Here is a 16,775-nt window from a genome sequence, read left to right as displayed (position 1 = left end):
GGCAGATGCTTGAATGACTGAGCCACCCAGGCATTCCCAATGCATGTTTTTTAATCCAGTTATTGTGGAAGAATTAGGGAAAGATAGGGGTATATGCGATATATATAGGTAGGCACTTTCTACTTAAATCAATCAAAAAAATGCAATTAAAGAAGTTAGTAAAAAATAGCTGAGAAGTCACACATGACAATTACATAGAACCAGGAATCAAAAAGAACCAAAAGGATGTGAATGAAGCACTACATAAAGCAAGTGTATCATATCACCTGTCTCTCCACTGCTGTGTGAAAAGTCAGAGGTGACCCAGATTTGCGTGAATCTCTAAGACTTGAGAGCAGGGTCTCAGCCACAGCTGAAAAGTATCAAGAGAAGCAGCCTAGTTCCGCTTTAGAAAGACAAACCCTGAGACAGTTTATAAAACTATGATCAAGAGCAAACTGCAAAGGTGTTTGAAATTTTCCATCAGACGCACCCAAAAAGCCAGAACCTTCCTTGAGCGAATTACCAATGAATTGGTAATGGAACGACAACACTTAAAAATACGTGGGTTGAGCCAGCAGCTGACTCCCACATATTACTTGTCTATTTCTGTATACTGCTTGTGCATATGAGTTTATGGTTCTTCCTTTGTCTTTCACCGGGAAAGATAAATGAGTAAGTCGTGATGGACACTCAAATGTTACATACTATTTTCTTGTCGTATGACTCTCCGCTGCTGTACGTGGTGGCCAGTGTGGACGAACACTCTTCCAGGTACCAAGGCTTCTTCCCACTCTCGGCCGTGCTGCTGATGGAGATGGTGTAGATGCTGTTGGTGTAGCCGTCACAGGAACAGTGATCTTTGCTCCTTCCACCGTTTCCTGAGGCCCAGACAAAAACAGAGCCGAGGCCTCTCCGCCCCTGTTCACAAACAGAAAAAGTTAAATGACAGAAGACACAGATCACAGACTCTAAGTGCAGAGAGCAATAGCAACGGGGCACATCAAATAGCTGTAGGAGGGGTGTGATGCTATTTTAGTAATGCGCTGGATGTAGGCTGTTTTTTGAGGTCAGAAGAATTGCTTTTTATCATATACATACACACACACACACACACACACACATATATGTGTGTGTGTGTGTGTATATATATATATATATATATACATATATATATATATATTTTTTTTTTTTTTTAAGAGAGAAAGAGAGGATGAGCCTGTGGCAGGGGTGGTGGGGAGAGGCAGATGGGGAGAATCTTAAGTAGACCCTGTGATGAGCGTGGAGCCTGACCCAGGGCTCGATGTCATGACTCTGAGATCACGACCTGAGCTGAAATTAAGAACTGGACACTTAACTACTCACCCACCCAGGCGACCCAAGAGGAGTTGCTTTCAGAAACTAAAATAATCTGATGTAATGTATAGCTCAGTGACTCCAGTTAATAATCCTGTACTGTTTATACGTAAGTCGCTATCAGAGTAGATCTTAAAAATTCTCAACACTAGAAAAAAAAATGTAACTCAGCATCGTGAAAGACTATGGTACTAGACTCACTGTGGTATTCATTTCCCAATATATACAAATACCAAAGCAGCATTTTGTATGCTTGAATATAATGTTACGTGTCAATTACATCCCAATAAAAAACCCTAAAATAATCCTTTTCACACGCCACAGTCATAGAGGTCACAAGAGTACCAATGACAACAATAAGAGGTCCCACCACGGACCAGACACAATTGTAATTGTTTTACATGAATCAGACTCAACTCTTCCAACAACAGCTGTGGGAATGGTACGATTTTGTCCTTATTACATAGATGAAGAATTGAGCTACAGAAATTAAGAAATGTTCCCAAGGTCATATAGCTAGAAAGTGGGAAGACAAAATTTGAACCCCCCAGCCAGACCGCAGAGTGGGCATGTCATTAGCTGTGATTACTACAGACCTATACTAGGGCTATGAGTATCCTTCCACATGAAATGGTGCTCTTCTGCTCCCTCAGTCGACATATGAGCAACATGAGGAGTGGAGAGGTTGTGCAATCTATCCTTAGGTCACACTGTTGGTGAGGAGCAGAACTAGGGACAATGAGACTTCCAGAGCTGTGCCTCCCTTATGTATGCAATGAACACTAATGAAGGATGTTAACGGATGCTTCCCAAGATGGAAAAAAAAATATCAAGATTAAGTATGTTTGGGAAATTCTAAGTTAATCAAAATGAAGCAGATTCCCCTACTGTAGAACTCAGTGATTGTTCTTTGCAAAACTCTATGGGAGATATTATCCTATGTTTTTTTTCCAGACATATTTGACGGTGGGATACTTTCTTCCACCCCATCTGTGAAATTTTTCTTACAAAGCTAGGAGATGGGGTTACAGTCTTCATGTCAAAACGTGGCATCCATCCACAGCGTTTCCTCAGGTCATAAAATAATTAAGGAGAAGAAGCAAAGTAGAACATAGATGTACCGAAGCATAAGGACTAGTTGGTTCCGTAAGATAAGATCTTCATAAGAAAAGAGAGAAGTTGGCCAAAGTGATGTGTATCTTTCTGAATAGGTGGAACGGAATCCCTCAGAAATTTTACTTTTTTAAAACTGGAAGGCACTCTGAAGGACACACAGGCCAAATCTATCATTTGGTAATTAGGGAATGAGAACAGAAGTCACTAGCTGGTGATGGCAGACCCTCTTTTTTGCTTTCAGGCCCTAGCTTTTATGGTCTCAGGTGGAAAGAAAGTAGTTTGGGATGTGGTATTGGAATTTTTGGTAAAAGAGCCAAGGAAAGAGACGAGAAAGAATTTGAAATATCCTTGATAAACTGTCTCTGACCTCGAAACCTCAAGAAACAGAATATTTATGACATGATTTGACCTGAACGTGGATTTCATTTTGTCTTTCAATGTGGAAAAATGCAATATGATTGCATAGGAATGGGAAAAATTCATGAAGAGAGAGGGAGAAAAAGTTCTGGATACTACTGCCACTTGACAGCTGGATCTGGTTTACCATCCTTCAGGTTGTCATCAGACTATTCAGGAAATGTACAGAAGGATGCAAAATTCACTCAGCCATCATAAATGAGGGATTTTGTTCAATGCTTTGCAAATCTCTAGAAGGAATTACCGCTCACTATGGTGTGGATGGCCAGACTGAGAAACTCTAATGACTGACTCATACCCTCACCTCAGAGAGAGAACATCATAGCCAGAGAAGGAAAGGTCCAATTCATCATCAATAGGTACCCTCTCTATCACAGACTGAGGGGCTGTGTTACTGGCAAAGACGTGGTCACACTGTAGCTTTATCTGACAGGTCCACAGAATGTATGACATAAGCAAAAACCACTCCTGGTTTAAACAGCACTGGAACAGATAATAGATTAAGAACCACAAAACCACGAAAAAGCACATCTGGCGCACACACACACACACACACACACACACCCATTCAAAATTATGACTGGGTGCCTATGTGTATAATTCACTGAAAAGATCGTACTTGGTTTTAAAAGAATATTTAATAAGAAACATTTAGAAGGTAGTTTTGACAATGTAATTACAAATGGAGGATACAAAATGATGTAATATGGTCTCAGTTTGGAAAAAGAATGTATGTGTGTGTGTGTGTGTGTGTGTGTGTGTGTGTGTGTGTGTGTGGTGTGTTTAAAAAGTTAATGTGTATAAAGTTAAATGCATAAAGTTACCATAAAGTGACAATGTAACAGAACTTAATTCTGTTTGGTAAGATTAGGAAAGATTTTTTTTTTCTTTCTTCTTCATACCATCCTTCCATGACCATATGCAATTTTTATAAACAGAAACAAACGCATCTATTCCCCTCTTACGAGGGGAAACACAGGGCCAATTCTTAAAAGATAATTTTTACTTTATGATCACAAGAGGTTTTACACACAGAAGGTTCATTGTGCACTAAAGAGACTAACATTTATCGACATTTATTATGCACCAAGCACTATATAAACATTATTCTGCACAATTTAAGTCTATATCATTTCACAGATGGGTAAACTGGGGCTCAGAAATGCTCATGAATGCTAGGGCCAGACCTTGAAATCCAACTAGAGCTAAAGCCAGCGCTCTTTACCCTCAACAATAGTCTTCTTTTGGGCAAAAAGAAGGCTGGTTGGTTGTTGCTGTACTATTTTTAGCCAAAGCTCCAGTGTCTTCATTGAAGTTCGGCTTTCAAACCTAAGAGCAGACCAGCCCTCTAAGCTCTTTCCAGATTGGTCACAGGATTAAAATGATAAAGAAAGGAGGCATGTGTGGTCCTGAGCATTCTAAGGGGAAAGGACATAGGTTCAGACGCAAAATTCTGCCTAGAAATCCCAACCTGACCAGAGATCCCTCAGAAGTAGGACCACAAGTCATTCTATCATGGCGGCATCCAGAGGGAACACCACTGTAAAGGAAACAGGACTTATTATGGAGTCCTCTGGAGATTCGCTGGGATGACAGAAGGAATGGCTAAAAGAACAGTAGGTTGCCACTGCCCTCAAAATGCCCTTTACAGATAGAAGTGATATCCCTCCATCAAAGATGATTTGAGGGAATTACTTTATAACTGGGCATGGTGAAGGGAAACATCAAAGGACAGTATGATATCAATAACTATCCCAAACCCCCATAGGATAGAAAGAAGCTGGGGAGTGGTGGGGAGGGGTTGTCACGGGAACTGGAAACAGAAGGGCTAACAGGAGTTAAGACATGACTAGGGACATACCAACCCCTGCTGGCCCTGCTGGGAGGGGACCAGGGGAATATGAACTGAGACCCTTATCTCTTTCTTCTCTCCCATCTCTCTCCCAGAAACCAGAGGTCATATGGATCATATGGATCATCTCTCTCCCAGAAACCAGAAGTCATATGGATCTTTTCCCTGAGCACGGAGCTTGTGGAGAGACGGGGAGAGAGCATCTGGAAAATCCCATGGGAGACAACTGGCACTGTCCTTAAGGTATGTTACGGAGTGAGTTGCATCCCCTCCCCTTCAAATTCATTTGGTGACACTATAACCCCCAGTGTGACTATATTAAATACAGAGGAGACAAGCAAGAAGGTGGCTGTCTCTTAAGCTGAGGAGAGAGGTTATCACCAGAACCCAACTCTGCTGCTACCCTGAAATCATGGACTTCCAGTCTTCTAGCCTCCAGACTTCGAGAAAATACATTTCTGCTGTTAAGCAACCCAGCCTGCAGTATTCCGTTATGGCAGCGCAAGCTGACTCATACAAGAGGGGAGGGGGAAATAGAGGGTGGCCTGCCCCCCAAGGAGGCAACAGAATATATAGACACCGCTGCTACACTATCCACCAGGCATTCTGACCCTTGTGCATGTGTGTAGGGTTTCTGATTAAAGTCCCAGAAATAAACAGGCTAATTTGTGGGCTGAAAATGCCATAAAGATTTGTGCTAAAGATCTATGGGGTTAATCTGAAACAATTAGCAATTCAAAGATTTATTTACTACAGATGCACAGCAGATTCCCATTAGAGTGCAATATTCAGAAAATCAAAACATATGTGGCAAAAGAGAATCTAGACATTTCTCCAAAATTCAGAGTAATTGAAGAATTAAATCCTAATGTGGGACGTAGGGAGAAAGGAAGGTGGGCAGAGTAGAATAGGGAGTAAAGAATCTTGAGACACATATTTTCCTGAAGTGTAGGAAATGACATTTTCAAGTATTGTGATTGCAACTGGTTATTTAAATATGACTTTGGATGAAAAAAAAAAATCTTCCAATTTAGTTGAGTAAGAAGTTAAAAGTAAACTCAAGGCAAAATATATTGTGAAATCCATAAAAGACCCATTTGGCCAAACTCTATTCTTTTTCATTGTGTATTTAATTCTGCATGTGTTTCTTCTCATGTATGCCCCTACAAACATCAATTTACAACGCCCACAGTTTTATTACTAAAGGCTAGGTAGGAACTGAATTTCTTGTGTTTCTGGAGATCAGAAAAGGCTACTTTATGCTGTGTTACCAATTAAGTCCTATGCCCCAAGCCAGGTTTTGAAATCTAGAGAGTTGAGAGAACCACATTTCTTTAAAATGCTGTGATAATTTTCCAGCCAATGCAGTTAGATTTTATTTGGAATTTTAATATTACTTTCTTTCCCCTATCACTTAGAAAATATTCTTGAAGGGGCATGAATAAGTGAAAAAAAAAAATTCTTGAAGGGGCATGAATAAGTGACCAGAGACTTCTGAAATACAAAAGAAAGAAAAAAAAATGTGGCTGGACATTGTGCTGGTGCTTTCACAAATATTAGTTAATTAAGGAATTCCAGCAAGTCAGATATGTATTTTACAGATTAGAAAACCAAGTAACACTAAGTAATAGGTAAGCTGTCATATCACCAGAATGTGGTAGAGACAGAGGATGGAGGTCCCAAGGACGCTGATCAGAAGGCGCGGATCTGTATGTGTCAACACAAAGAGACAAGATGACACAACACATGATAAGGAAATTTCCTTTATCTGTGACATCTTCCAAGCCTAGCCTGCGTACCCAATTACTAAAGCCCTTTACCATTCCACTTGCCATCTTTTTTGGGTGTTCGTTCTCTCAGTGAGAAAAGAGTATCACCCTCCAGGAAGCTCTTCCACACTCGGATAAGAGATAAAGGGGCTTGAGACCAGAAGAGGCACAGGAAAGACAAGGACACCTACAATATGTGGTAGCTGAGATATGAAGAACTGTTCATGTTTTTTAAACAGAATCAATCATCTTTTTAACAAAATCAATCTAGTTCCTCAACAGAGCAGGTTCATTGACAAAAATAGGTCTGGTCTAGAAACATAATACAAAGGCAAGATGACAACAACACACTTCTGAAAGGTTTTTCTAGTTCTCACACAAAATGTCCCAGAATTCTAAAATATGTATTACTTTTTAAAGTTAATGGTTAATAATCCTTTGAATCATTATCACCTGTAGAACAGATGATTCACATGAAAACAAAGGCATCTTAAAGGTGACCTAAAAAGTAATCCAAGAAGAAATACAACCCATAATTGAGGACATGTCAGGAGCAGATAGTCACCCAATGCCTGGAAAAAACTTTGGTGGAACTTGGTGGGACAAAGTCTTCTTTGGGAATGCAACAAGAAAATGTAGTCATGATATAGATTCAGTAAGACGTTTTTGGGAAAGACTAAACCCTGTGACTTGTTTCTTCAATCAGTTCCTTGGAGTAGGATGGGGATTAGGGTAGGAAAATTAATTACAGTTGACCCTTGAATAACTCGGGTTTGAAGTGTACGAATCCACTCATATGTTAATTTTTAAAATAAATACAGTACAGCAGTGTAAATTTATCTTCCCTTCCTTATGACTTTCTTAATAACATTTTCTTTTCTCTAGCCTACTTTATTATAAGAAGACAGTATGTAATACATATAACATACACAATGCACGTTAATTGACAGTGCTATCAATAAGACTACTGATCAAGTAGTTAAGTTTTGGGGGAGTTCAAAATCATACATGGATTTTGGATTGTGTAGGAGTTCAGTGTCCCTCATCTCCACATTGTTCAAGGGGCAGCTCTAGGTGAGATTCATCTGGACCCAGGGAAGACAGTGGGTCACTCCCCACCAAAACACAAGGGAATCCAAGATGACAGATAATGAAATGTTCTTAAAGAGTAAAAGGAGATGGTCCTCTGAGGGTTAGGAATCTGGAGGTTAAGTGCTGCTTTGTCAGTGCTGTGCCAGAGTTCTAAATTTGTTAGAGTGAGGACTCTACTGCAATGTCTTTCCTCACCCAAAAAATACGCAAGTGCAACCCTTATTTGTATGATTTACTCACTCCTTGAGTCAGAGTGCCTGATGTAAAGAGTATACAGGTTTCACTGGATTCTACTTCCACTCTCAGAATACTTCATTCTTGTGCTCTCAGAATCGTTAAGTGAAACAGGAGAACTACTTTCAGGAAAAACCAAACTGTCATCAATGATGGTTTATTTGGTAATTGGACTGCAGCCAACAGCTCACTAATTCCACTCATTTCCAAGCAAACGTTCTAGGATTGAAAATGCTTAGCAATGCTTCCCAAAGACGATTCAACAGATAGTCAACACCTGCTGATGTTCAACCTTCCCTGGACCCCAGCGCCTCCCCCAACTGCTATTCTTAATCTATTCATACCCACTTTAGCATGGCCACCCCCCTAGGCTGCCATGCAGCCCTAAATCCAATTTGGAGGAAGGACTGTCGAAACCTCAACAGACTGACTTACAAAAAACACTCTGGGGGTGGGTCTTCACTCTTCTCATTCTATGCTATTTACCCTGCCCAAGCATGGTTGATGATTGAAAAATACTGAAAATACATATGCAGTTATTTCTTTTTAAAGTACTAAAAGTGACGTGAAGAAGGCTTTTGTGAATGTAAGCTGTTTCTCCCCATTTTTTGTCTTCCTAGCTTTTCTTGTGTGATAGGACTTCAGCCTCTCTTCCCCTTCATCTCAACCTCACCCATCTTTTCCGCCCCTAGTCAGGTTTTCTCTCTTCTCATTTGCTGTGTACATGATGGGTGGCTCATCTGTGAATACTAAGCATTTTCTAAATGTTTTGTAGGCTTTTTAATATGTTGAAAATATTAGATGCAGTTATTAGCGATCATATTAATTTAACAAAAAGCCATCTTATATGCTTTCTAAGCACACCAAAGGTAGACAACTTCCCTTTATAAAGGAATAAAGAACTCAATTTGTGACTGTGGGATTGACTATTGGTGACAGTAGTTGCAAGCATTTCTGGTGAAATGATAAATTCATTTATACTTATAAGCTACATCTTTTTACAACATTGTTCACATTCTAGTACCTGAACAAGCAGCTTGATGCTCTCAACTCAGGGAACCTAAAGGTGACTTTGGCTCAGTTTTATAAAAGGAATTTGGAAAAAATGGTCAAAACAAACATAAAAATTAGTCAATTCTATAAATTCAGAACTTCCCCAGACTCAGGTTCCTGATAAAAGGCTACATTTATGTTTATCATGTGAATAGAAAAAAAAATTTTTTTTTAAAAAAAGTGAGTTGCTTATCCACCCTATCTGCCAGAGTATAAATTTAGTAGAACATCCACTCATTAAAGGCTTGCTAGGACCAACCCTGTCCTAGAGCTGCCTCTTCCTCAGAATGTTAACACTGAGGGTTTGTACACATAATATAGCTTTTGACATTTTATCACCAAAGTGCACAATGGTCTGGTCCTTGGCTTCCAACAACAGTATTACAACAGTGTGGACTTCTTTCGCTTTGTTTATTTGTAAAGTATAACTGGAAAAAGAAAATCAGTCCTTCATGGAGAAAAGGTAGAAGATCTAGGAGGAAATAAAAACCAGGTGTGTTTACTAATGGAAATAAATACGTTTTCAAGCAAAAGAATTGTATTCCTATGATCCTTTAGATGGTCTGTACATTTAGGAACTTTATATAATGAAAATTTGGAGCTGAATAATGTGCTATAGATATTACTTAAAACTGGACACATGAGAGGTTAATCCATTGAAATTTTAAATTCCTACATTGGAAAATGAAGGAAATGAAGTTGGCAGAGCCAGAACTAGATGGGTCCACTCCCACCTCGACTGAAATGCTAGTCCCCACTGACTAGGAATGCAATGGGGGTGTTCCTAAAAGTGTGTAATAATATGGTTTAGGGAAACCTGCTGAACGGTAGTGGATTGGACAAAACAAAACTCCTTTCTCTTCCTGCCTTCTCTCATTTGCCAAATCAACAATTCCCAAATAATGGTCTGCTATTAATATTTTTTCTATGGTCAACTCATAATGGTCAATCCTCCATTTTTTCTCAGGCCTTGTTTTTCTCATCGGACTCAATGAAACTCAGCGAACCCAGGTTATTATTTACTTCTGGTCACTCCCACAGCCTCCAAGATTTGAGCCCTTCTGAAGCTGTTTTCCCATGGCCAGGGGTGCCTCGAAAGCTGGCTCGGAGGAGGAACATGCAAATTATGTTTCTCAATTCCTCATTCCAACCCGCTTTAACAATACCTGTGAATCTTATATGCTCTCTGAACTAATCACAATCAATTTTTAAAAAGATTTTATTTATTTATTTGAGAGAGAGAGAGTATGAGTGGTGGGGAGAGGCAGAGGGAGATGGAGAAGCAGATTCCCCGCTGACCAGGGGACCTGACACAGGGCTTGATCCCAGGACCCCCAGATCATGACCTGAATGGAAGGCAGCCGCCTAACCAACTGAACCACCCAGGCGCCCCATCAGACCGATGCAGCCATTCTGGGTACACCCACTATTCCCGCATTCCCATTTTGGGGAGAAAAAGACAGCATATGTGAGAAAAGTTTCTGTATCTTGGATCATCCCAGAGCAAAGGCAAAATCATGCTCAGGGTTGTTTTAGCAGAGACAGGTTTATGAAATGGAGAAAGACATTTCCAATATTAGTATTAGGTACCTATTCTGAAACTGCCCAGGAAGATACCACACCTTTAAATTTCTATTAAACGAGTTAAATTTGAAAGATTCCTTTCAAAGAGAAGAAAAAAGTATTTACTATCAACAGGGGAATGAAAGGAATTTATTGCAAATGTTTGGAAAGGCATTTGGAAAGGAAGACAGAGGGAAACTCTAGCTGTAATGAAAGGTTACTACTCTTCTCTATGTTAGGTCACAGAATGCTTCACCATGGTGGACTGGTCCCAACTCCCAGCTTGGGAAAGGGCAAGCAAGCTGTCCCCCGCCCCCTCCGCAAAGCCCACCACGGGGTTTGAAGGTCACAGCCTCAGTCTTTGTGAAGCAGCCCATAACATTTCTGAAACACAGAAAATCAGCCCTTCACAGTTTCTTCCCATAAACACAATCCTGATATCAATGAAAGCAAATCACACTTCTGAAAAAATGACACTTGATACTAAGCTTCTATTATTTACAAGATTCCGCGGTAGATACATCAAAGATTCATCAAACATGGTCTCTCCTCTGAGGAGAAGACAAGCAGCAGGTCTGAACACTGCATATGTGTGGTCTCAGCCAGTCTTTCCAAGGGCTCCACAAAGTGGCATCATCATAGTTTTTTTTTCTTAGGAAAGCAGAAGCTCTGATAACTTAGTAACTTAACCCGGGTCAAAACACTGGAGGAAAACCAAGAAGATTTCAACCTGGCTCTCTGTGACTTGAAGGTCAGTACTTTCTACATTGTCACAGCTTGTCTCCAGGGAGGACGAGAAAGAGACAATACAATGAAGTTGAGAATATGCCAAGTCAGTTTGTCCCAACCATGCTTCCCAGGACTTCAGGGAAGCGAGAGGTCCCTGTGGTAGCGTCCACTTCCATGACCACAATGACAGCTACCACTGACAGAGAGAATGGACACAGACAGGCCCATATGACACATCTGACAGGAATGTATTCACACAACATGGTGGTGAAGAAGACAGACCGAGTCAGGGCCACACTCATGCTTCATAATGGTCAGGCTGCCTACTTTGCTAAGACTTAGTTTCCAAGTCTATAAACTGGTGAGGTTGAAGGAAGAGCATCCTTATTCCTAACCCAAGTGGTTCTCAGAATTAAGTCCTCATAACGTTTACAATCCTGAATATTAAAGTTTGATTGTCTTCCTCTTAAAAGAGGAGAACCATAAGCTCAGGGCAAATGAACAAAATCTGTTATAAAAGTCCTATGTACTTAAAAATCATTTGTTATTATCAACCCAGTCCAATTTATCCTTGTTTATTTCACAGTGGCCTTTTTTTTTTTTTTTTTTTTAACCCCAGCTACTTCCAAGTTTTGTTAAAGAAAATTTCAATTACCTTTCTTAAATTTATGCTCTGAATCACAGAAATTCAGGACTGGTCTGGACCTCAACTTGCCCTAATCCAATCCCTGTATGATTTTTATATTTTCCCTGTAACTAGGAACATCCAGACTATAGTAGGATGATGCCCATGGTAAGGGCGTCACATCCTCTCCTATATGTCAGTATATATAAAATGAAACAAAAGAAAAGAAAAAAGGATTGCTACCGATATCTGGTTAATCCCTAAGTAGAACAGAGGCAATTAGAATGGCATTTGCTCAAGTCAGTATTAACCACTCACAGAGTTAAAAATGAATCTCTATGACTGAAAAGAAGGTGACAGTAAATATTTGACCTTTGCACCTACACAAGGCTAGGAGAGATCTGTGCTCCTGTCCATACAAATGCATCACAGGTCACAATAACATAGGAATCGAAATCTGATCCTTGGATAACAGATAACTTGGTGAAGATTACAGAATGTGAAACCACACATGTATTTACAGAGACAAACAATTCTTTGTTTTCAAAGTGGAAAACGTTAGATTGGGTCCATTTGGCAAATCACTTCTTAGCTTTGTTACAGCCCTAAAGACACAGAGTTTCCACCAGGATACAGTTAAATACTAATGGAGGATTTTTAAAACAAACCCTAGTTAAAGTCAATTTTGATTACGCGGAGCCAATATTAAATAAACTCCCTTGTCTATCTTTGCCTATCCATAAACCGTTCCAAAGTTTTAAAACATTTGCCAACTAATTTAACAGCAATCTGTCATTTATTAAAATCCAAACTGGTACCAAGCCTGCTACAGCTAGATGTGTATCAGATAAAAATATATTCTTCCCAAGTGGAATTGGTTAATTTTATTATGATTATTATTACTGCGTTTATTATACGAGCTCATTATACTTCTTCTCTCCCCTTCTGGTGAACATATGCCTTTAATTTAAGGGTGGAGAAACGTGTGTATGTGCACGTATGAGCATATAAGGGCCAGGGTGTGCTTGTAAAGAAACTCTGTGCTTTCAGCAAATATTCCAAATATCCAATCAGGTGTCATATCTGGTAAAGTGAAAAGGAAATTGATGATGGGAAAGGGATACATTAATCAGAGACTTCATAAGAGGCTCAAAAGCCAGGCATGTAGTAATAGATGTTCATCAAATGTCCTGCTTTCCATCTGGAAAACAGAGAGAGGATGCCATGAAGGGAGATTAGGGGCCAGTCATCTGGATTTCCCCCGATTTTGTTTCCCACCCTTGACATTGGTTCTGTTATGAATGCCCTGGAAGGCTTTCATGGATAATCCCAAAGAAAAATGATCTGGAATTGAAAGTATACTTGTAGATAGTATAATTAAGTGAAATCTAGACTCTATGCTTCTAGAATATGGGCAATGAGCCACACGATTTCTCCAGCTCTGAGTAAGATAAATACCAAATCAGTGCTTGGTATGTAATGGGGACTCGAGAACTATTTCTTGATTAAGACAATAAGGGAAGTACTGCTAATCTGAATAAAGGGTTGTATGATTATGAAAAAAGGAAGAGATTCAGTTCTAATTTTTTGCTTGTTTTCTAAAGGATGTTATAAAATACCCTTGTCAGGAAACCGTGAAAAGCTGTCAGTGTGCGAGATATCTGCTGACAAATGTAAAAAGGTACCAAGTATTAATAAATTTAATGACCCAAATGGGGGGAAAAAAAGAAAGATGACTGCAAGGCAACTAGACGGAACACAAAAAGTTTTGTAATTATGTGCTGTGTAATCTGTCCTCCTCATCGCTTACAAGATTCTAGCCACTGAAGGGACTTGGGGAATTTGCTTTACACTTTATTTAAAACATTTATTCAACATTACATGGTGAGCTTCCCAAAGGCAACAACTTGGTGTTATTCTTCTTTCACTACCAGCTCGCAAAGTACCCAGAATATTGATAATCACCCAATGTGGATGTCTCCTGAATGCAATCAGGAATAAATGAATGAATAGAGAGCCTACCCAAGAAAAGCTCAGGCAGTTAGCTTCTTATTCTGATACCAAGACTCGGGTCACTTATATCTGAAACACTGTCAACAGACTCATTCATGTTATAAAACCATTTTCCTATTTAGAACCTTCTGGATGGACAAAGCAAAGAGTTTCCCCTGAAGGAAGTCTTTGCCAGGCATGCCGAGGAGGCAGGCCAAAGGTTCACCGTGGTAAGTGGAATCGTGTTAGTTTTAACAAGAGTAACGTTTCAATGGTCCTTTCCTTTGATGACATGTAAGATTTCGATTCTGAGACTCCTGCAAAGATGGTGAGAGACCTCTGTGGCCTTCTAAGAAGCTTAGAATATTCTTCGTCAATCCTAGGGAGAAGTGAGTTTTAAAGAGAAGACAAAGGACAAGATTTACATACCAAAAAATACTTCTTTGGCTGCAAGGCTCATGCTGAATTGAAAGTTGGAGCTCAAGCGAGGAGGATGGAAGCTTTGGAAGGATGTTGTGGGCTCAAGTCCATCTGAGAGATTCTGGTTCTAATTGTGAGGACAAGAGGACACATTCCATAGACTTTTAGGAAGATAGGAAAGAAAGATTACTGGATGAAGAAAAGAAGAAATCACACATTTTAGGAAGGTAGATGGGGTGAACCGGAGTGACATCAACCAGGAAACAAATATACAAATGTTGGTAAGAACAATTCCGCCACTCAAACTGTTTCCAGTTCTAATGTTCTGTTTCTTAAGGTCTAATGGGTTTAGCTGAATCTTTGTGAAGCAGTTCCAAACAATGTAAAATGAAATTAAATTTAACACCAATTCAAAACAAGTCACAAAAATAAAAGCTTTTGGGTAAAGTTTAGAACGTTGAGTAAATCAAGTTACACACATCTCTACTGCGGAACTTCTCAGAGCCTTTAATATCTTTCAAGTTCTGAAAGGGAAGAAATAAGAAGTGGTGTTTCTTGAGCCTATTTGATAGCAAAATCCTTCACCCACCCCCACCCCTCTTTGAGGTATTTCATTAATTAGTGTTTTGTGGAATAGAATTCAGAAAAAAATCTCTTGGCTATTTTGTCCCATTTATTTTGGCCATTCCTTAATAATACTCTCAAGACTGCATATTTAACTTCTTTAAGGATCACTCAGAAATACTAAATGAATTAATTCACTAACCCAGAGATTTTGGACGATTAAGGCTTTTTATGGTATTCTACACAATTAACTGGCATTTCACGTTTATTACCCTGGCCTTTTCAGAAGTGATAGTGATTAAGACTCATAACATAATTAGAGACTTCACTATGTTCCAGAAACTCTGCTGCATATTTTACAGGCATTAATCATACAATCCTCACAACAGTCCTATAAAGTAATTACTAGCAGTTAGCTCCATTTTATAGAGGAACAAACTGATCCTCAGAGAGGCTTATTAACTTGAACACGGTTAAGAACGTACTGGAACCCACCAGAGAGTCTGAATCCATGGTCTGTGCGCATTAATTACCAGAATATACCATGTATGTTAGTAACTAATTTCCATATTGTTAATTAAAAAAAGAAAACCAATGCAAGTGTGATCCTTAAATTATCATTCAGTATGCACAGCAAATGGGCATGGAATTCATCCACGTTTGCTCACCTATCACTCAACAGACCCTCTTGCAGGTCCTTGGGATCTAGCACAGAACAAAACACTCTGTCTCCAAGCCTTTATGGGGGGGTGGGGACAATTCATCAACAAGATAAGGAAATATACTAAATAGAAGGAGAAAAAGGGTCTGAAGGGTTGGAGCGTGTGTATTTTATTGTGGACCAGAAGAAGCAGGCAGGCCTCCTGACCAGGACAAATGACACAATGGATCAGAGAGGAGCCCTGGGTTTCACATAGGAAGGTCACGGTGGCCCTGACAAGAACAGTCGCGGTGCAGTGAGGGGTCAGGGTTCTGATGAGTGGCTTCAAAAGACAGTGGAAAAGAGCTTGTAGAGGACAAGTATGGACAATGGTTTCTGGAAATGAGTAATTGGAAAAATAGAAGAAAACCACAGAGAGAGTCTCCCCTCTGTCTTCTGAGAAAGAACTGACAGTATGTGGACGACAGTAACACACAGGAGAGGGAAGTTTCGATGATGAGAGAAGACAGAACTGATTGAACCGCACCTTTGGTTGAGGCGAGAGGCTGAGGCGTCCAGTGAAGAAATGGAGGAGGTAGAATTAGGCAGAAGGTGAGAAATTCATTCACCACAGTGACAGGGGAAAAGCTCTGCTCTGCGGTCACGGATGATACAAGGAGGTCGGTCGTGCCGAATAAAGCGGAAATGATGACACGCAAAATAATTTATTCAATTGCTTTGAGGGCCACATTCTGACTTGTTTAGCCCTGCTGAGTATCTATTTTCTGTAAAACTGGGGAGAATGGGACCTATCTTAGGTGACCACTGTGAAGGCAGTCGTCCAACCAACTGAGCCACCCAGGCGTCCCGACCACTGTGAAGATTAAAAATTAGAAGTGAGTTGGGGGAAATCAGAGGGAGAGAAAAACCATGAGAGACTGTGGACTCTGAGAGACAAACTGAGGGTTTTGAGGGGGGCGGTGGGGTGAGCCTGGTGTTGGGTATAATGGAGGGCACGTATTGCATGGAGCAGTGGGTGTGGTGCATAAACAATGAATTTTGGAACACTGGAAAAAAAAAACTGAAAAAAAATGTTATCTATTTTGGGACTCAGAGGACTGACCATATGCTAACAGACTGACAAAAGTTGAGTGTTTTAGGATCATTATTATTAGGATGATTACCACTACTGGTATCATCATCATTATTAATTGTACACAACTCAAATTATGGACCTCTAATTCCTGCATTTAATTTTACAGCTCCTTAGCATCAAATAAAATACAGTCTCTGGGGAAAAGAGCAAGTTGTCAATTGTAACTTGATTTGTTCAACACAGTTTTGTCTCAGGCTGTAAATTGAATCAATTCTGAT

At 39.9% G+C, this 16,775-nt stretch overlaps 1 protein-coding gene across 2 annotated transcripts in view; it reads right to left on the bottom strand.

Annotated features, from left to right (window-relative positions):
• The window catches only part of LOC111153546 (proprotein convertase subtilisin/kexin type 5), a 455,156-nt gene that overhangs the window by 267,566 nt on the left and 170,815 nt on the right, over positions 1-16,775 (bottom strand). For both annotated transcript variants that reach the window (XM_022512624.1, XM_022512625.1), the window contains exon 8: positions 688-900. In XM_022512624.1, coding sequence (XP_022368332.1) covers positions 688-900 — 213 coding nt within the window. The remainder of the gene's footprint in view (positions 1-687; positions 901-16,775) is intronic.

The sequence above is a fragment of the Enhydra lutris genome, unplaced genomic scaffold (assembly GCF_002288905.1).
Source record: "Enhydra lutris kenyoni isolate GAN:26980312 unplaced genomic scaffold, ASM228890v2 scaffoldscaffold33, whole genome shotgun sequence".
Lineage (NCBI taxonomy): Eukaryota > Metazoa > Chordata > Mammalia > Carnivora > Mustelidae > Enhydra > Enhydra lutris.
The sequence above is the reverse complement of the archived record's forward strand: the minus strand, read 5'-3'. Positions and strand labels throughout refer to the sequence as shown.